Source organism: Danio rerio, chromosome 3 (assembly GCF_052040795.2).
Source record: "Danio rerio strain M-AB ecotype USA chromosome 3, GRCz13ab, whole genome shotgun sequence".
Taxonomy (NCBI): domain Eukaryota; kingdom Metazoa; phylum Chordata; class Actinopteri; order Cypriniformes; family Danionidae; genus Danio; species Danio rerio.
Genome location: NC_141023.1, coordinates 28,200,799 through 28,223,253, shown reverse-complemented (window position 1 = coordinate 28,223,253; position 22,455 = coordinate 28,200,799). Strand labels below are relative to the sequence as shown.

Genomic DNA, 22,455 nt, shown 5'->3' with positions numbered 1-22,455 from the left:
AGGTAAAACAAAAGCAAATAAATAAATAAACAACAGACTGAAAATCAGGTGAAATAACATTGTCGCGACTGTAATTCTTCTTCTAGGTTGTTAATTCTTCATCGGTTGGGTTTAGTTGGTCAGTCAGTCGACAGCAAGCTAACCTAGTCAGCTGAAGTGTATATTGTGCCCTCTAGTGGATTTATGCAAGAAGAGGATGCGTGAGAGAAAGACGTACTCCCAGTTATGCATTTTGCAGTACCCAAAAATGTACACCTAGGTACGTATCTGTAATGAGTTGGGGTTGATGTTTGCACCTTCTAAACAGTATTGAAACTGATTTATACATTTATACATTTTTTTCCCATAACAACAGCATATATATATATATATATATATATATATATATATATATATATATATATATATATATATATATATATATATATATATATATGTATATATATATGAGCAATATATGGAGAGTCTCAAAAACCCTTTTGTATGAGGAACTACTTTCTTCCGGATTCAAATTATAAGCTGACAGTTAAACAGTTGAGCAAGCATCTTTTAAACTTTAGATCTGTAGTGTCTGCTTTTTACTGGCTGTATGTGGGCGGAGTAATACACAAAGGGTAAAGAGGTTGTAGGAGTTCTGATATTGCAGAATATCACACGGATATCAGCCAATCAGATTTGAGAACCAGACAGAACTATTGTATATATGTATATATATGTATACACACACACACACACACACACACACACACACACACACACACACACACACACACACACACACACATATATATATATATATATATATATATATATATATATATATATATATATATATATATTTATATATACACATTTTTTGCACAAGCAATTATGTGAATAATTAATTTTTATTTTGTATAAATAATTTATTATCCTAAATTATTATATGGTTATATTCATTACACATTTATTTCGAAAACAAACACACAGCCAAGTTTGAATACCAAACATTGTGATTTAAAGAGCTAAAATCGAAAAAAAAAAAAAAGAATAGGTTATTTCTGGATTAGAAATGTTCATGAAAAAACTAAAATATGATTGTGTGATAAAGACCTTAGCAAACTAGGTCTTTCTATTACAGACTGGCACAAAAGTGAGGAAATTTAAACTGATATAAAATGTAGAAGTGTCACAGATCTCTGCTAGCCCATCACAACCTTGTGACGCATACAGATTCAAGGTGACTGTCTCAGAGAGTGAACTTAACAGTTTGTGTCTGAGTTCAAGAGTCATTAATGCATTAATGGTCAGGAATGAGGAGATGAGAGGAGGAAAAGAGCTGTCTGATCATGCTGTTAGGTTAATCACAGTAATTCTGGGAACTACCTGGGGAGAAAGTCTGCATTTGTATGAACAGAATATGAATGAGACTTCCCCACCTTTTAACAAACTGAAGAGACTGCATAATGTAGCATGAGTTAAACAAGTCTGACACTTTCTGCTGGCCAAACTTCTGAAAAATTCCAGCAAAAATCACAACAAATATAGGATATGCTTGTTAAACATGAATTTAAGCCTCTTTCTGATCTAGAAGAGTTAACTCTGGTTTGATCTTCGAGTTTCAGGCCTCTACACACAACCATGTTATCGTCCTTTTGTCCAAATCCATCACATTCCAATTTGCATAAATATCATTAACCTCTCAAAATAATGGACTTTCCTAGTTTATGCCATTCAAATTTGATGGAAATGTCATTTCGAAAATGATTCCAGGCTGTGGAATGGATTCCTAGATTACTTTCAGAGCAAACAGCATTTCATCGGCCGTTTTTGCTCAAATCGAGACTCAAAAGGAAGGGACTTTACTGGAGGTGACATGGTCTTACATAATATCGCAGTCTAGACAGTATGGTTTGCGGCAATATTAAGTCAGCAAACCAAAATGGAATGGGTTGAATGAATGCCCTGACAGAGATCAAGACACAGCCTGATTTTATTAAGCTGCAAAATGATTCCGAAGAGGTCAGAATTAGTTGACAAGCTCCATGGTCAGAATAGCAGATGTCAATGTCACATTGTATCTAGTGAAGCCGCAGAGCATCCCTTGTGTACTGCTGATCTTGTTTGCTGAGTTTGTTTTAGTGGGATCTGAAGGCATGACTGAGCAAAATTTAATGCGAAATGACAGTCTGAGAAGCGACGCAACCACCTGCCTGTTTGTCAGCGTGTTAAGCTCAATTTGCTATGGCTTATCAAGAAAGGCTCCTTTGTTTTTTCCCCCCATCTCATCTCAGTGCAGGTATAAATATGGGGAAATAAACAATGGCAAGAGTTTTGTTTTGTACTCAGAAATCTCAAGACAGACACACAATGCATTGTTGTATGCCAGTGATTAAGGAGCACTTGGGTAGGATGACAGAAATACGAGTTCCAAGTCTTGCAGTAAATGTGTGTGGGGTAGAAATGCTATTTCATTATGATGAGAATACTTTCATGAATGTCAAGTTGACTGCGCAGGGTCAGGCTTTGTAACCTTGTGCCACTAAGAAGACATTAGCTGACAGCTGGGCCATGCTCTCCATCCTAATGGAAATGACCATATTAGAAGCTTTAACCCGTGTAATCATTGAATACACACACACGCACACCCTTGATGTGGTAAAAGAAGTTTATAGCTTTAAATAACAGCCTATTTTTATTGCTACCATGGCATCTCTGTTCATAATTGCAAGGTCCTTCATGTCTTAAGAATTACAGTTATGACAGGTTTATTTCCAGATAGGAAATTTGATTTCTCTTGTATAGATTACAAAATAATGCTACAACATAATGTTCACTAGACAAGACTGTTCTCAGTGAGATATTTCACCCTTTAGCAGAGCGCAGCTCATTCACCATTTATTGATTGAGGAGGGACCATAAAATTATGAGATGAATTCTCATTGTGAGCGGTCTGTCTAAGACAGAGGTCTGTGTATAAATCAATAAAAGCTGATTTTTGATATGCTGTAAACATACACATTAATCCTGTAAAATAAATCCATAGATTCAAAGCTCTTGCAGGTTAAAATTGCAATTTAGTTTAGATAAAACACTTCTGTATATGAATAAAACAAACAAAGGTCATTAATACACTACCTGAAAAAACTCTTGTCGTCGATTCTAGTTGTGAGCAACACATAATAACTTGACATTTAGTTGATCATTTGGAAAAGTGGCAGAAGGTAGATTTTTCTGATGAATCGTCTGCTGAACTGCATCCCAATCATCACAAATACACTGTCAGAAAAAAGGGTACGGTTGGGGTACATTTGTAAACACTTGGGGTACAAATGGTGAAGTTGTACCCTCAATGGTTCAAAGTAGCACCCTAAGATACTTATATGTACTATTTAAGGGTAAAAAAGGTACAAATATGTTCCCAACTGTCAAATGGTCCATGTTTGGGCCATTTAAGGCCCAAAGAAAGGTACAATCACTTGTGTGAAAAAGGAGCAAGTCAACGTGTATGAAATGGTCCTAAATTTGGCATGAGTTGTTGGTTATTTGGAAGAAATGCACACACAAAAACTGTACATTATAAATTAAATTATTTAATTATATAAAACATGGCCTTATAAATATTATAAATTAATATTTTTGATTTAAGAAAATGTTGACATAAATCCCCCTAAATGTAAAGTGAAATGGCTAATTATACACAGACCTTTCTTTGATTATCAGATTTAATAAACTACTAGAATGGACATACAAGTATAAAGTAGATGAATACAATAGGAAATATAGCTGCAAGCAGCAATTAAGGGGCCAAGCACTATTGGCCATAAGGTGGCGCTGCTCCAGACGTTTTTGAGTACTTTCAGGGCATGGGGTTGAAGATGCATACCATGTTTTGTAATGATATGTGAATGTGTTGGTAAAATATAGCATTTTTGGCCAAAAATCGAAATGGGCGACACCCAAAATGGCTGACCTGTGAAAATCAGACATCATTCGACTCGGCATGCTCTGCCGGATGTAATGAGACCAGTTTCATGAGTTTCGGACAAAAGGTTGAGACGTTATAAGCCAAAAAGCAAGTTTTTAGTATCTCCGGACCACTAGAGGGCAGTGCGCCGAAACTCCGCAATTAACCTTAGACCCTAGTTGTCATAACACACACCAAGTTTGGTGTGAATCGGTGAATGCGTTACAGAGATATCGCCTCAAGTCCATTTTCGCAAGTTCTACGTTAAATTATTTCGCAAGTTAAACGAAAACGGTTGGTCTAATCAACTTGAATTCCATAACTTTTGGTTGGCATGGTCTGTAGATCATGTGATTCAATTTTGGTAAAAATCGGAGACACGGCCTAGGACGAGTTCGATCAAATAGGTTTTTCGAAAAATTTAAAATAGCGCGAAAAAATTCATGACGGAAAATGACGTCATAGGGTGGGTTTGAATCGGACTGAGCCAAGGAATCAGAGGAAAAAAGAATTTTGATTGTAGCCCATTCGGTTCAAAAGTTATGATGATAAATGTATGTGAAAGTTTGGACAAGTGGTGGCGCTAGAGAGTTTGATTTTGAGACTTCATATTTGGCCTGATTAATGTTAATACTGGCCTCTATCATTGTGCCAGATGCATACCATGTTTTGTAATAATATGTGAATATGTTGGTAAAATATAGCATTTTTGGCCTAAAATCAAAATGGGCGACGCCCAAAATGGCTGACCTGTGAAAATCAGACATCATTTGACTCGACATGCTCTGCCGGATGTAATGAGACCAGTTTTATGAGTTTCGGACGAAAGGTTGAGATGTTATAAGCCAAAAAGCAAGTTTTTTATATCTCCGGACCACTAGGGGGCAGTGCGCCGAAACTCTGCCTGTAACCTCAGACCCTAGTTGTCATAACACACACCAAGTTTGGTGTGAATCGGTGAATGCGTTACGGAGATATCGTCTCAAGTCCATTTTCGCAAGTCCTTCGTTAAATTTGATCGCAAGTTAAACGAAAACGGTTGGTCAAATCAACTTGAATTCCATAACTTTTGGTTGGCATAGTCTGTAGATCATGTGATTCAATTTTGGTGAAAATCGGAGAAATGGCCTAGGACGAGTTCGATCAAATAGGTTTTTCGAAAAATTTAAAATAGCGCGAAAAAATTCATGACGGAAAATGACGTCATAGGGTGCATTTGAATCGGACTGAGCCAAGGAATCAGAGAAAAAAAGAATTTTGATTGTAGCCCATTCGGTTCAAAAGTTATGATGATAAACGTATGTGAAAGTTTGGACAAGTGGTGGCGCTAGAGAGTTTGATTTTGAGACTTCATGTTTGGTCTGATTAATGTTAATACTGTCCTCTATCATTGTGCCAAATTATACAACTTTCCCGCATACGCCTATATGGGCTGCCATTCAAATCCGGCGGAAGAAACGGAAGAAGAATAATAATAAATATAGCTGCAAGCAGCAATTAAGGGGCCAAGCACTATTGGCCATAAGGTGGCGCTGCTCCAGACGTTTTTGAGTACTTTCAGGGCATGGGGTTGAAGATGCATACCATGTTTTGCAATGATATGTGAATGTGTTGGTAAAATATAGCATTTTTGGCCAAAAATCAAAATGGGCGACGCCCAAAATGGCTGACCTGTGAAAATCAGACATCATTCGACTCGGCATGCTCTGCCGGATGTAATGAGACCAGTTTCATGAGTTTCGGACGAAAGGTTGAGACGTTATAAGCCAAAAAGCAAGTTTTTAGTATCTCCGGACCACTAGGGGGCAGTGCGCCGAAACTCCGCAATTAACCTTAGACCCTAGTTGTCATAACACCCACCAAGTTTGGTGTGAATCGGTGAATGCGTTACAAAGATATCGCCTCGAGTCCATTTTCGCAAGTTCTACGTTAAATTAGTTCGCAAGTTAAACGAAAACGGTTGGTCTAATTAACTTGAATTCCATAACTTTTGGTTGGCATGGTCTGTAGATCATGTGATTCAATTTGGGTGAAAATCGGAGACACGGCCTAGGACGAGTTCGATCAAATAGGTTTTTTGAAAAATTTAAAATAGCGCGAAAAAATTCATGACGGAAAATGACGTCATAGGGTGGGTTTGAATCGGACTGAGCCAAGGAATCAGAGGAAAAAAGAATTTTGATTGTAGCCCATTCGGTTCAAAAGTTATGATGATAAACGTATGTGAAAGTTTGGACAAGTGGTGGCGCTAGAGAGTTTGATTTTGAGACTTCATATTTGGCCTGATTAATGTTAATACTGGCCTCTATCATTGTGCCAAATTATACAACTTTCCCGCATACGCCTATATGGGCTGCCATTCAAATCCGGCGGAAGAAACGGAAGAAGAATAATAATAATAATAATAAGAACACTAACGAAAGCAATAGGTGCCTACGCACCTACGGTGCTTGGCCCCTAATAATAATAAGAACACTAACGAAAGCAATAGGTGCCTACGCACCTACGGTGCTTGGCCCCTAAATATAGCTGCAAGCAGCAATTAAGGGGCCAAGCACTATTGGCCATAAGGTGGCGCTGCTCCAGACGTTTTTGAGTACTTTCAGGGCATGGGGTTGAAGATGCATACCATGTTTTGTAATGATATGTGAATGTGTTGGTAAAATATAGCATTTTTGGCCAAAAATCGAAACGGGCGACGCCCAAAATGGCTGACCTGTGAAAATCAGACATCATTCGACTTGGCATGCTCTGCCGGATGTAATGAGACCAGTTTCATGAGTTTCGGACGAAAGGTTGAGACGCTATAAGCCAAAAAGCAAGTTTTTTGTATCTCCGGACCACTAGGGGGCAGTGCGCCGAAACTCTGCAATTAACCTTAGACCCAAGTTGTCATAACACACACCAAGTTTGGTGTGAATCGGTGAATGCGTTACAGAGATATTGCCTCAAGTCCATTTTCGCAAGTTCTACGTTAAATTAGTTTGCAAGTTAAACGAAAACGGTTGGTCTAATCAACTTGAATTCCATAACTTTTGGTTGCCTTGGTCTGTAGATCATGTGATTCAATTTTGGTGAAAATCGGAGAAACGGCCTAGGACGAGTTCGATCAAATAGGTTTTTCGAAAAATTTAAAATAGCGCGAAAAAATTCATGACGGAAAATGACGTCATAGGGTGCGTTTGAATCGGACTGAGCCAAGGAATCAGAGGAAAAAAGAATTTTGATTGTAGCCCATTCGGTTCAAAAGTTATGATGATAAACATACGTGAAAGTTTGGACAAGTGGTGGCGCTAGAGAGTTTGATTTTGAGACTTCATAATTGGCCTGATTAATGTTAATACTGGCCTCTATCATTGTGCCAAATTATACAACTTTCCCGCATACGCCTATATGGGCTGCCATTCAAATCCGGCGGAAGAAACGGAAGAAGAAGAAGAATAATAATAATAAATATAGCTGCAAGCAGCAATTAAGGGGCCAAGCACTATTGGCCATAAGGTGGCGCTGCTCCAGACGTTTTTGAGTACTTTCAGGGCATGGGGTTGAAGATGCATACCATGTTTTTTAATGATATGTGAATGTGTTGGTAAAATATAGCATTTTTGGCCAAAAATCGAAATGGGCGACGCCCAAAATGCCTGACCTGTGAAAATCAGACATCATTCGACTCGGCATGCTCTGCCGGATGTAATGAGACCAGTTTCATGAGTTTCGGACGAAAGGTTGAGACGTTATAAGCCAAAAAGCAAGTTTTTAGTATCTCCGGACCACTAGGGGGCAGTGCGCCGAAACTCCGCAATTAACCTTAGACCCTAGTTGTCATAACACTCACCAAGTTTGGTGTGAATCGGTGAATGCGTTACAGAGATATCGCCTCAAGTCCATTTTCGCAAGTTCTTCGTTATTTTAGTTCGCAAGTTAAACAAAAACGGTTGGTCAAATCAACTTGAATTCCATAACTTTAGGTTGGCATGGTCTGTAGATCATGTGATTCAATTTTGGTGAAAATCGGAGACACGGCCTAGGACGAGTTCGATCAAATAGGTTTTTCGAAAAATTTAAAATAGCGCGAAAAAATTCATGACGGAAAATGACGTCATAGAGTGGGTTTGAATCGGACTGAGCCAAGGAATCAGAGGTAAAAAGAATTTTGACCGTAGCCCATTCGGTTCAAAAGTTATGATGATAAACATATGTGAAAGTTTGGACAAGTGGTGGCGCTAGAGAGTTTGATTTTGAGACTTCATAATTGGCCTGATTAATGTTAATACTGGCCTCTATCATTGTGCCAAATTATACAACTTTCCCGCATACGCCTATATGGGCTGCCATTCAAATCCGGCGGAAGAAACGGAAGAAGAAGAAGAAGAATAATAATAAATATAGCTGCAAGCAGCAATTAAGGGGCCAAGCACTATTGGCCATAAGGTGGCGCTGCTCCAGACGTTTTTGAGTACTTTCAGGGCATGGGGTTGAAGATGCATACCATGTTTTGTAATGATATGTGAATGTGTTGGTAAAATATAGCATTTTAGGCCAAAAATCGAAATGGGCGACGCCGAAAATGGCTGACCTGTGAAAATCAGCAACATTCGACTCTGCATGCTCTGCCGGATGTAATGAGACCAGTTTCATGAGTTTCGGACGAAAGGTTGAGACGTTATAAGCCAAAAAGCAAGTTTTTAGTATCTCCGGACCACTAGGGGGCAGTGCGCCGAAACTCCGCAATTAACCTTAGACCCTAGTTGTCATAACACACACCAAGTTTGGTGTGAATCGGTGAATGCGTTACAGAGATATCGCCTCAAGTCCATTTTCGCAAGTTCTACGTTAAATTTGATTGCAAGTTAAACGAAAACGGTTGGTCAAATCAACTTGAATTCCATAACTTTTGGTTGGCATGGTCTGTAGATCATGTGATTCAATTTTGGTGATAATCGGAGAAACTGCCTAGGACGAGTTCGATCAACTAGGTTTTTCGAATAATTTTAAATAGCGCGAAAAAATTCATGACGGAAAATGGCGTCATAGGGTGCGTTTGAATCGGACTGAACCAAGGAATCAGGGGAAAAAAGAATTTTGATTGTAGCCCATTTGGTTCAAAAGTTACCATGATAAACATACATGAACATTTGGACAAGTGGTGGCGCTAAAGAGTTTGATTTTGAGACTTCATATCTGGTATGATTATTGTTAATACGGTCCTCTATCAATGTGCCAGATGTTTACCATGTTTTGTAATAATATGTGAATATGTTGGTAAAATATAGCATTTTTGGCCAAAAATCGAAATGGGCGACGCCCAAAATGGCTGACCTGTGAAAATCAGACATCATTCGACTCGACATGCTCTGCCGGATGTAATGAGACCAGTTTTATGAGTTTCGGACGAAAGGTTGAGATGTTATAAGCCAAAAAGCAAGTTTTTTGTATCTCCGGACCACTAGGGGGCAGTGCGCCGAAACTCTGCCTGTAACCTCAGACCCTAGTTGTCATAACACATACCAAGTTTGGTGTGAATCGGTGAATGCGTTACGGAGATATCGTCTCAAGTCCATTTTCGCAAGTCCTTCGTTAAATTTGATCGCAAGTTAAACGAAAACGGTTGGTCAAATCAACTTGAATTCCATAACTTTTGGTTGGCATGGTCTGTAGATCATGTGATTCAATTTTGGTGAAAATCGGAGGAACGCCCTAGGACGAGTTCGATCAAATAGGTTTTTCGAAAAATTTAAAATAGCGCGAAAAAATTCATGACGGAAAATGACGTCATAGGGTGGGTTTGAATCGGACTGAGCCAAGGAATCAGAGAAAAAAAGAAATTTGATTGTAGCCCATTCGGTTCAAAAGTTATGATGATAAACGTATGTGAAAGTTTGGACAAGTGGTGGCGCTAGAGAGTTTGATTTTGAGACTTCATGTTTGGGCTGATTAATGTTAATACTGTCCTCTATCATTGTGCCAAATTATACAACTTTCCCGCATACGCCTATATGGGCTGCCATTCAAATCCGGCGGAAGAAACGGAAGAAGAATAATAATAATAATAATAATAAGAACACTAACGAAAGCAATAGGTGCCTACGCACCTACGGTGCTTGGCCCCTAATAATAATAAATATAGCTGCAAGCAGCAATTAAGGGGCCAAGCACTATTGGCCATAAGGTGGCGCTGCTCCAGACATTTTTGAGTACTTTCAGGGCATGGGGTTGAAGATGCATACCATTTTTGTAATGATATGTGAATGTGTTGGTAAAATATAGCATTTTTGGCCAAAAATCGAAATGGGCGACGCCCAAAATGGCTGACCTGTGAAAATCAGACAACATTCGACTCGGCATGCTCTGCCGGATGTAATGACACCAGTTTCATGAGTTTCGGACGAAAGGTTGAGACGTTATAAGCCAAAAAGCAAGTTTTTAGTATCTCCGGACCACTAGGGGGCAGTGCGCCGAAACTCCGCAATTAACCTTAGACCCTAGTTGTCATAACACACACCAAGTTTGGTGTGAATCGGTGAATGCATTACAGAGATATCGCCTCAAGTCCATTTTCGCAAGTTCTACGGTAAATTAGTTCGCAAGTAAACGAAAACGGTTGGTCTAATCAACTTGAATTCCATAACTTTTGGTTGGCATGGTCTGTAGATCATTTGATTAAATTTTGGTGAAAATCGGAGACACGGCCTAGGACGAGTTCGATCAAATAGGTTTTGCGAAAAATTTAAAATAGCGCGAAAAAAGTCATGACGGAAAATGACGTCATAGGGTGCGTTTGAATTGGACTGAGCCAAGGAATCAGAGGAAAAAAGAATTTTGATTGTAGCCCATTCGGTTCAAAAGTTATGATGATAAACATACGTGAAAGTTTGGACAAGTGGTGGCGCTAGAGAGTTTGATTTTGAGACTTCATAATTGGCCTGATTAATGTTAATACTGGCCTCTATCATTGTGCCAAATTATACAACTTTCCCGCATACGCCTATATGGGCTGCCATTCAAATCCGGCGGAAGAAACGGAAGAAGAAGAAGAATAATAATAATAATAATAATAATAATAATAATAAGAACACTAACGAAAGCAATAGGTGCCTACGCACCTACGGTGCTTGGCCCCTAATAAGAACACTAACGAAAGCAATAGGTGCCTACGCACCTACGGTGCTTGGCCCCTAATAATAATAATAAATATAGCTGCAAGCAGCAATTAAGGGGCCAAGCACTATTGGCCATAAGGTGGCGCTGCTCCAGACGTTTTTGAGTACTTTCAGGGCATGGGGTTGAAGATGCATGCCATGTTTTGTAATGATATGTGAATGTGTTGGTAAAATATAGCATTTTTGGCCAAAAATCGAAATGGGCGACGCCCAAAATGGCTGACCTGTGAAAATCAGACATCATTCGACTCGGCATGCTCTGCCGGATGTAATGAGACCAGTTTCATGAGTTTCGGACGAAAGGTTGAGACGTTTTAAGCCAAAAAGCAAGTTTTTAATATCTCCGGACCACTAGAGGGCAGTGCGCCGAAACTCCGCAATTAACCTTAGACCCTAGTTGTCATAACACACACCAAGTTTGGTGTGAATCGGTGAATGCGTTACAGAGATATCGCCTCAAGTCCATTTTCGCAAGTTCTACGTTAAATTAGTTCGCAAGTTAAACGAAAACGGTTGGTCTAATCAACTTGAATTCCATAACTTTTGGTTGGCATGGTCTGTAGATCATGTGATTCAATTTTGGTGAAAATCGGAGACACGGCCTAGGACGAGTTCGATCAAATAGGTTTTTCGAAAAATTTAAAATAGCGCGAAAAAATTCATGACGGAAAATGACGTCATAGGGTGGATTTGAATCGGACTGAGCCAAGGAATCAGAGGAAAAAAGAATTTTGATTGTAGCCCATTTGGTTCAAAAGTTATGATGATAAACATACGTGAAAGTTTGGACAAGTGGTGGCGCTAGAGAGTTTGATTTTGAGACTTCATAATTGGCCTGATTAATGTTAATACTGGCCTCTATCATTGTGCCAAATTATACAACTTTCCCGCATACGCCTATATGGGCTGCCATTCAAATCCGGCGGAAGAAACGGAAGAAGAAGAAGAATAATAATAATAATAATAATAATAATAATAATAATAATAAGAACACTAACGAAAGCAATAGGTGCCTACGCACCTACGGTGCTTGGCCCCTAATTAAAGGTAACCAGCTTGGTAAACAAAGACAGAGTGCAACCTTGTAGCATTAATAAATAAATTAATAAAACTATTTTAAAACGTAAAAGAATAATACTGCCAAAATAATACAGCTGAGAACAAATAATAGATTTAAAAGACCAAAAACTGGCCGTTAGATATACACAAAATGTATTAAATATCGTGTCTTAACTACAAGAGGGAGATTGAATCCAGCGGCAGATGCGAGATTGACTGGCCGAAGTAAATGCTGCTGTCGGCGGGGGAGAGAATCATAAAGCTCCCGCTGACAGAGTCCGCTTTCACTGAAGCACATTGTCAAAGAAGCGCTGTCTTTTTAAATAAACTGCCGATTCGAGTTTAAAACAACTACATTCTCGACTGAAATACTCTTAAAACTACATTTTGTGAAACATTAGATGATATTTTTTTAAACTTGCGGGTCTACACAGCGGGGTATTGTCCATTGACTTTCACTTAGCATTAGCAGCCAGCAGATTTGAATTCGTGTTGTCCAATAGGATTCTTGCCCGCGCCGTGCATTCATAATGCCAGCTGATTACGTGCGACGGTTAATCTCCAGCTGTTGCACTGTTGTTCTGACGCTCTTCTCGGCATCGACGGAGGATGGACCTGAAGGACGCAAAGAAGCTGGAATACGCTCGTGAAGACAAAGCACAGACATTTGCTGGTAAGTTTAATGTTAAATAACGTATTGTAAATATCCGTTGGGTCATATTCAATTCATATTTGATGTTACTTTGCCTTGTGTATGTAGTTAAGATTAACGTTACTGTCGAGTTACCTGCCGCGTGAGGGGACCCTTTTGTAATTTAAGGTTGACCAGAAATTAAAATTTGATTTTTCACATAACCTGGCCATGAGACAGAGCTCGAGACACTGGCAAAACAGCGGTGAAACGTCTAGAGAAACAGTTCAAACACATTTAGTTTTGTTTGGATAATGTGGTTAAGTCTTTATTGCATACGTTATTTATAAACTCAGAATTTCCTCAGTGTTGGGAAGCTAACGTCCATGCTAACGTCCATGTTTACTCCGGAAAGGAGTGAAGTGAATGCCTTCATGTCTGAAACAATATAACTTTAACGTTAGTTTATGCATATCTCGACCCACGTCCATTTATAGCAGTTGTATTTTGCAACGTTACATATTTAAATAACGTTATAAATGCATGTCCAAGAAAGTCATAATCATCTGTCGTGTCAGATCGAGGTGCGAAAACCTTTAAGTTGCTAATTTAAAGCTTTTTTTTTTTTTTTTGCTGTTAACCTCAAGTTCACACCGATCATAATTTTTTTTTCTTTCAGAAAATGAAGTGGACGAGGAAGCAGTAGAGTGTAATAACGTAAGTATTTAGTATTTCATCTGTTTGTTAATAATAATAATATATATATATATATATATATATATATATATATATATATATATATATATATATTATGTATGTGTGTGTGTGTGTGTGTACTTTTTCCCCAGGAATTCATTGTGCAGTCTTAAATTTAATCTCCCTTTTTCTATGAAACTGTTAGGTGAAGTGTTAAAGTTATATTTGAATTTTTATGATTGTCATTATTTTGCACTTATATTTGATCCAATAGGTGATTCCTGCAATTGGTGAGGATGAATCATCTTTTAAGAGTAATGCGAATGTCCTGCGTATCCAGTGAAATAAGGTGTGTGACCCTTTATTAAAAACACCCTTGTCAGTGAGATCACACATTTTAAATCAGTTCTCAGTTTAAATGAAAAGTTTAATGTCAGTATAAGCCAAAGTGTAGGATCAAATGACTATTATAAATGTTATGACTATTGTCATAAATTTTTAATTTTTAAGCTTTGTGGTGAACATATGTGCATTCAAGCTTACAACTATTTGTACAATGATAACTAAAGGGAAATGGCAACAAAGAATATTAGATAATGTTTTTAGGTAAAGTGAATCACTAATTTCCTTTTTATTTATTATAGTCATGGTGAACCTGACTGAATGCATTCATCAACCATCTCCAACCAAGTCAGAGCTTCAAGGACAGCTTGTGCTAAAGGTGCCTGAGCTTGATTAAGAAAAAAAGCATCTCCACTGGCCAAAGTCTACAAAAAAGCAAGAGAATAGAAGTTTGCAGATGATCTAACAGGTATTACCATAAAACTTACATAATAATAATTCTGCTAGATCAAACCCCTATTTCTTGGATGGTATCATTAAGTGCCTTTTCAAGCTGCATTTAGCATGTTCAAACTCATGGGCCTTATATACAAACCCTTTATATACAGAACATTCCTTAATGTTTTTCTTTAAAAAAAGTTAATTCATAAAAATACATCAATATCTTTTATTCAGCATTTGCTAAACATTCCAATATTTTTTTCTTTATTTTAAAAACAGGTCCTTTATATTATTAAATTATTTAAGAGTACTTCATTATTTGTCTTTATTTTATTTCAGGGTGTCACAGTGGTGCAGTGGGTAGCACGATCGCCTCACATCAAGAAGGTTGCTGGTTTGAGACTCTGCTGGGTCAGTTGGCATTCCTGTGTGGAGTTTGCATGTTCTCCCCATGTTGGCGTGGGTTTCCTCCGGGTGCTCCGGTTTCCTCGACAAGTCCAAAGACATGCGGTACAGATGAATTGGGTAAGCTAATATGGCCATAGTGTGTGAATAAGTGTGTATGGGTGTTTTCCAGTGATGGGTTGCAGCTAGAAGGGCATCCGCTGTGTAAAATGCATGCTGGATATGTTGGCGGTTCATTCCGCTGTGGCGACCCCAGATTAATAAAGGGACTAAGCCGAAATTAAAATAAATGGATGGATTTTATTTTGCAATAGATTCAGACTTTCGTGCAGCTCTAATTCTGCTCCCCCATATTCTTAAAGAGAAAGTTGATTGCTTACAGTAGTTACACTGGGAGAAGTTTGGGTACTGTTGGTTAAACACTTTGTAATACTCTGATAGATGTTATGCAGTTCTGACAGATTTTACATTGTTTATTGATGTCCTTTACTTTTTCTTTTCACAGTGGGATGATGATGATGCTCCATACCCAACTCTACAGATGGCTGAAAGTCAGTTTTAAAGGCATTATTACATCCTTCGCTGTTTACTGTGTTTTCAACTTGGCTTATCCACGCTACATAAAGAATGCAAAGAATGAACATCAGCAACTCCCCAAGATGGAGCAACACTTTGAATTTGAACAACAGCAACGATGTGAAGATGGAGATCCAAAATTACAAGAAAAATCAGTGCAGCTGTCCAAGAGAACTTGTATTGCGGTGTCTGCTTTAAACAGCAATGCTTGGATCTTTGCATTTACTTTGATGCGTGCGTTTCGAGTCTGTGCATCAGTATTTTAAGACTAGCAGCTATAGACATTTCAATAACATTGCCCAAATCAACTGAGAAGCACAAGATGAAACAATGCTAAGACTTTTCTCCGCCCAACATCCTTGGATTGACACATTCAGGTGTTCAAATTTATCTGTTTTCGTGTGCATGTGAGACCGCTAATGGAGAAGAAATGACACTTTCCTAATGAAATACATTTTAAATGTCAATACTGCACTGGTTTCTGTGTAGCAAGTTTTTAATTCTGCTATTGTATGATTCATATTTCCATGCAAATACAGTAAGAGTTTGACTTTGAATGGGGTGTTATAAACCAAGACAGACGGACTTTCAGGCTCTTGAAACATACTCTGCTGATAAACTGTTTCTTAAGAATGTTTAGAAATTTCAAATCAAATGTGTAAAACTGTTTGATCAAAAGTGTTTTTGAGATCTAAAATGATTAAAGGTATACTTTAAGTGACATGTTTCAATGTACTGTATGGAAAAAGATTGCTTTGAGATTCTTGATGCTTTTAGAAAATGTAGAGTGCAGTGCACTAGCAAAAATGTACTTTATTAGGTCTACTGTTGTTTTAGAAAAATTACTTTGTTACATTGGTAAAAATGCTCAGTGAAATGGGATGCACTGATGTTAAAAAAATAATATTAAGTTTTTTTTGCTGTTTCATAAAATGTTTTAAAATGTTTAAGCAGCTATTTTTTTAATTTTATGCATCTGGTATGACTTTGTGATAGTTTAAAACTTTCATCTTCTAAAAAGGTGACAATGTTATTGTTTTGAATCTTTCAATGTGTGTTTGTGATAAAATGTTACAGGTATAAAAGTACAATTATCGTGCAGTTTGTACTCATGGAAAAATATTGCTTTTTATTCTTTTAAAATGATGTAATGTTTAAACATTCATCCTGTAAAAATGTTGATATTTAATATGTTTAATAAATGTGATAAATGAAATTTATTGTGTATGGAGTACAAATCTGAAATGAAAGAGTACAAAATTCATCCCTATGGAGGAGAAATTGTACCTTTTTTAAAGGTACATTATTGTACCATAGCCCAAGTAAGGTACAAATTAGTCAGCAGAGGTACATATTTGACCCATTAAGGTACATACTGCTAGGGTACAAATATGTACCCATGTGAAAGGGTACAACAGGTGTACCCTTGAGGGTACTGCCCCAGTGACAAGCGATTGTACCCCAAAAGGTACAAATTTTGCACATTTTTTCTGACAGTGTACTGCAGAAGACCTATTGGAACCCACATGGACCCAAATATCCTCACAGAAATCAGTCAAGTTTGGTGAAGGAAAAATCATGGTTTAGGCTTACATTCAATATGGAGGCGTGCAAGAGATCAGCAGAGTGGAAACATCATGGGCCTGAGGTATCAAGAAATTTGTGCTGCCTGTTACATTACAAACCACAGGTAAGGGGAAATTCTTCAGCAGGATTACACAAAAGTCTGGTCACTTAACATAAATAATGTAAAGTATTATTATTACATCAAAGTTCCTGCATTGAAGATGAATCCAAAGAATCTGGATGATCTTTGGGAGTCCTGCAAGAAGACTTTCTTTGCCATTCCAGAAGACTTTATTGAAAAGTTATATGAGTCATTGCAGAGAGGTATGGTTGCAGTTGTTCAAGCTCATGAGAGTCATACACAGTTTTCATTTATTTCCCAGTGCACCATGACTTTATATTCTTTAATTTGATAATAATACTTTACATTATTTCTGTTAAGTGACCAGACTTTTGTGTAAGCAAAGTCAGACCTTACTGTCCTAATTAATTAAAAATTAAGGCATAATCATATTTTATTTTGGTAAAATAAGCGTAATACCAAATGATCAACTAGAAGTCAAGTTATTATTTATTGTTCCTAAAACTTGGATAGGCAACAAGACTTTTGTCAGGTAGTGTATATTTAAATTTCAGCTCCAGTTATGATGGCCTTAAATTTAGATTATCACATTTAGATTATTAAAAAATAGATAGTTCACCCAAAATAAAATTGCATTCACCATTATTATTATTTTTTTTCCACAGGGTATTGACAATACAAACCAAGAAAAGCATTTGAGGGTCAAGCTGTTCCCTGACAGCTTTAATACCTCAGGCTGGCATTATGCAAATATGTTATAGATCTACTGTACATAGTTATTCGTTTTGTTGAGTAACAAACACTTAATTTATCACACAGTATGGGTTTTAAAACTTTGCAAACAATTTATATTAAGAAATCAACATGAAACAAAAGGGGGCACAAATTTGACACTTTAAATTCATTTATTCATTTTTTGCTGCTTAGTCCCTTTATTAATCAGGGGTCGCCACAGCAGAATGAACCGGCAACTTATCCAGCACATGTTTTACGCAGTGGATGCCCTTCCAGCTGCAAACCATCACGGGGAAACATCTATACAGACTCATTTATACACATACACTACGGACAATTCAGCTTACCTAATTCACCTAGAGGCATGTCTTTGGACTTGTGGGGGAAACCGGAGCACCAGGAGGAAACCCACGGCAACATCGGGAGAACATACAAACTCCAGGCAGAAATGTCAACTGACCCGCAGCAGAGGCTTGAACCAGCGACCTTCTTGCTGTGAGGTGATTGTGCTACCCACTGCGCCACCATGAGGCACTTTAATTTAAATCAAATGCTATATTATAAAAACTGAGTTTTTAAACGAAGCAACTATACAATTGTATCTAGTGGACTCACTAACTTACTTTCTTTATTTATAGAAAACTTAGAAGTTATGGAAAAGGCAAAAAAAATCACTGTTTATTAAATTTCCATACATGATTTATCAAACGTTAAAATAATAGGTCTATATTTTAGAGCTGTCAAAATAACTAGGTTTACAAAATAGAACCGTAACCAAAAAATAAATCACGAAAGCCATATTAAGGATACTTGTACGAGACAGCAAGGCAAGAAATTATAAAAGAGGGAGACGCGCGCGCAAGAGTGAGTGAGAAAGCGAGAGAGAGAGAGAGAGAGATCACAACAGTTGGCAGCGTCAGTGTCTGCCTCAAAGATGCTTCAGAGATCTTTCTTACTTGAGTCACGTCTGTCTCCAAGCGAATGGATCCACCTCACTTCCTATGCGCGAAGATCGAACCTGTCGCTGTCGTTTCGGGCCGGTGAGCAGACTTAAGGTGAGCGCAACCGCTGCGCTTTCCTCAAACCAATCCAGATTTTCCAGCCCTTTTTGAATGAACTCGTTCAAGTGTGAGAGGCACTTGTGTTAAGACTATGAAGACCACTCGAAAATGCCGTGCTCTTCTGTCTGTGGGGTTAAATCTTCTGGCACTCTTATTCTCAACGACAGCGTTCATCACGACCTACTGGTGCGAGGGGACTCAGAGGGTCCCTAAACCCAACTGCAGCAAGGACAGACGGCATAATTGTATTGACTATGGGGTGAACGAGACAGACCCCAGCAAAGTTCACTATAGCTGGGAAACAGGCGACGATCGCTTTCTCTTCAGGCATTTCCACACGGGGATCTGGTACTCATGTGAGGAGAATATCCATGGAGGAGGTGAGAATTCGTGGAGTCCGTTAAAATTCAAATTTCATAGCGAATTCTAACCGTTTTCTTCATTACAATGCGTTGTTTTTAGCGTTTACTTTTTCTAAACGTCGGTGTATTCTGTTTTTATGTTTCTCAAACTTTGAGGATAGTTGTCTCTTACACATTAAAGTGGTTTGAATTTGATTTATGTGTAGCTTAAATGAATATCAGCTTCTTGCCACCGTTGTAAATTCAGGGTGTACCTTTTTTACATTATAAAGGAATTATAGCGTTGAAAATTTGTATGAAACGTTTTAATTAGTAAACCAGAGTTAAACATATAGAAATAATGGACACAAACAGACATAAAACTGTTTGGTCACTCCATGTAGCACACAGTATATGAATGCAAAAACCTCTTGAGCGCTGTCTGGAATTTCCAACAAAAATTATAATTTTTTCTCAGCCTCCTTTGTTTATGTTAAGATATTTTACTTTAAAGACCAGGAAAAATACTTATTCTTTGCCATTAAAGTGATTTTACTGAACATACACAGGAGCCCAGTAAAAATACAAATTTTAGAGGAAAATTTCAGACCGCATTTAGAGGTTTTTGCATCTAAATTCTTCATATACACATATTGTGTTGTCTTCCAGTCAAAGTTATTAGCAATTTCATAAGGTCAAGTGAAATTAGTGCTTTAAACATGTATGAAAGCTGGTGTATTATATTAAGTTAAATGAGAGAACCTGGTGGTTTAGATGATGTCATTCAATTAACAGCCATTAACATTCATTGACAACATCGCAAATTAAATTGTAGCTACCCCATAATGAAATTATAGAGTGTTTTCACGCTGAGGAAACTTCCAACAGGTTGTGTGTAAAGCAGTGTGAATATGTTGCGCAATGGATTGACCGGGAATGATTGTGCGCCAGCAGCTTTGGAAACATCTGTTAGGATTTACTTCACTCTCAATGAGTTTTGAGGAACTTGGTAAAGGCATCATTAGGTAACCACATTCCCCATGGAACACAGTGAAATAAGCAACTCTTGGATAGCTTCAAATTTTAAGGACATGCTCTGTCATTTTTTTCAGAGTTTTGTCACATATTCTAAATGAGAACATAACACTTTAACAAATGTTGGTTTCATTTAACTCAGTCTTTAGTCAACTATCAACAGTTTGGTTAAAAATTTACTTTGACCATTTAAATTTGACCCTTTATGTTTGACCCAAATTTGAGATAAAAACTCAAATTATAATTTGACAAATGAACCACTTTTAGTGTGCTTGTTGGTTAGTGGACTTACACTAAGAAATAGGCTATACTGTAGATGTTTTGAGTAGTTTGTTTGTCAATGTGTGATTCATGTTAACTGTTAATTGTTTTTTGTTTGTTGTCGGTTAGACCCATGTGACATGTACTGCCTAGTCTTGTCCAGGACGCTTTTGTAAAAGAGATTTTTTATCTCAATGTATTTTCTGGTAAAATAAAGGTTATAATAATACATATAATAATATAAAATGCAACTATGTCCTTTTTACATTTAAATAAACCCATTTATTCCTGAATAATCTTTTAATTTATGTCCAGCATGAGAGCTTTGATACCCAAATAAATGATATAGTGCAAAATGTTTACTTTGTATTTGCACAATTTCTGAATGTTGGTTAAAAGGGATAATTCAACCCAAAATAAAAGTGTACTAACCTTTTACACAACCTCAAGTGGTTCCAAACTTGTATGCAGTTATTTTTTCTGTTGAACACTAAAAAGATAAAACACAGTTAAAGTCAATAGCTACTTATCAATATTCTTAAAATAGACTTTATTTTATACAACAGAGGAAAAAACTCAAAGGATTGGATCTAGTGGATGTAAATAAATGATGACATAATATTCATTTTGTGTGAACTATCCATCAGTCATAGTTTTCCAAAAGAATGGCTCTCGAATGGATTAATTCTGCTGAAAACATTATTGAAACATTCAGGACATTTCAATATGATGCACAGTGTGAAAATGGAAAACATCAAAGAGCAATTCCACAGAATATTTCATTAGTAAAGTCAACAGGATCAAAGTCATACAGGATCACGGGTCTTACAGACACAATGACATAATGTCTTCAATACACAGACGTAAACAGACAGTTCAGTACTGTATTCAATTTAATCCCAACAGATTTTGCCAGGAGAATGAGAGAAGGTCAGTGTGTGTTACGCAGTTCAGGATTAAGTTATGTGACTCTATGAGTTTTTTTTTTTTTGACACCCTCTTCTATCTAGTGATCAATTGGATTTATGATTAATCTGACAGCAGTGTCAAACAGGCTTTGTGCTGAAAGCTCATCACACATCCACCAAGTACCTCAGCTCAGTCTTTGCGTAATAATTCATCATCGTCATTACCATATATTACATTGTCCATGTATTATCCACTGACATACCTTGATCGGTGCAGAAATGCATGAAAGCAAGAAAGTAAAACAAAAGGCAATATACACCGGTCAGCTGTCAGTCAGATGTACCAGCTCCCCTTTCATCAACTTTCTGACTCTGCTGATGTTTTAAATCCCTTGCATGATAATACAGAATTATAACTGCATAATCGCCAGAGCCATCAATAACTGTAAAGACTCATAAAGTGACCGATGTCCCCATTTTACACTAAAACGTCTAGGAATTGAACTGATGTGAGTGGTGAAGCTATACTCATAGAGAGCTTGAAAACATAAAGTGCTAATTAATAACTCATACTTAAAGATTTCTTCGCTTTGGCCAGTGCCTGATCATACAGTACCACATCATAATGCTAATGGCCATCAAATCATTCACTCTCATTACCGATGCAATTACCCTCCACCAACCTCAGATAGCAGATTAAACACATTAGAAGCTGATCAAAAGCCAAGGACCTTTATTCATATGTAATATTGGAGGAGCGGGAATGGATTGAATGAAGATGATTACGGCTCTTAAATCCATAATGAGTGAGTCAGCCCATGTCATTCTGATTCCCTCCAGTAAGCATTGGAAAATGAATGGCATATTCTTTTCGATATGTATGTAATATGTTTGCATTGCATTGTGCCAGAGATTAGCTGCTCAAAGAATAAAGATTCAGCAGAACCACTTATGCTATTCAAGTGCTTTTATTTTTAAAAAATAGCTCTATTAAAACATGTTTGTTACCACAGCATACACAAATCTGGAACCAAAAACCAACTGGACTAAAATGAATCATTGTAGACATTCCATGTTATTGATATAAATGAAACGATTACCAAAAGCGCCTCAACTAACTGCTGAAATAAAGCCCACAAGAAATTCAATTACTCATGTTCTTGCATCACCGGCCGTTTTTTTTGTAATCGGTTAATATATTTCTCTTGGT

The 22,455-nt window shown here is 37.5% G+C and overlaps 1 protein-coding gene and 2 long non-coding RNA genes across 4 annotated transcripts in view; 2 read left to right on the top strand and 1 right to left on the bottom strand.

Annotated features, from left to right (window-relative positions):
- Positions 1-19,109, bottom strand: part of LOC141381210 (uncharacterized) — a 34,211-nt gene extending 15,102 nt beyond the window's left edge. Inside the window, exons 1-2 of the long non-coding RNA XR_015480878.1 lie at positions 18,596-19,109; positions 3,118-3,258 (exon numbers count right to left, since the gene is read on the bottom strand). This is a non-coding gene — a long non-coding RNA (uncharacterized LOC141381210). The remainder of the gene's footprint in view (positions 1-3,117; positions 3,259-18,595) is intronic.
- LOC101885432 (uncharacterized) lies at positions 12,722-16,472 on the top strand. The gene is made up of 6 exons (XR_015480875.1): positions 12,722-12,838; positions 13,476-13,513; positions 13,767-13,841; positions 14,137-14,303; positions 14,615-14,800; positions 15,186-16,472. It is a non-coding gene; the product is annotated as an uncharacterized LOC101885432 (long non-coding RNA).
- Positions 18,501-22,455, top strand: part of gsg1l (gsg1-like) — a 73,898-nt gene continuing 69,943 nt past the window's right edge. Inside the window, exon 1 of one of the 2 annotated variants that reach the window (XM_087243256.1) lies at positions 18,501-19,080. In XM_087243256.1, the coding sequence (XP_087099382.1) occupies positions 18,792-19,080 (289 nt within the window). In that variant the 5' untranslated portion in view covers positions 18,501-18,791. 2 annotated transcript variants of the gene reach the window in all.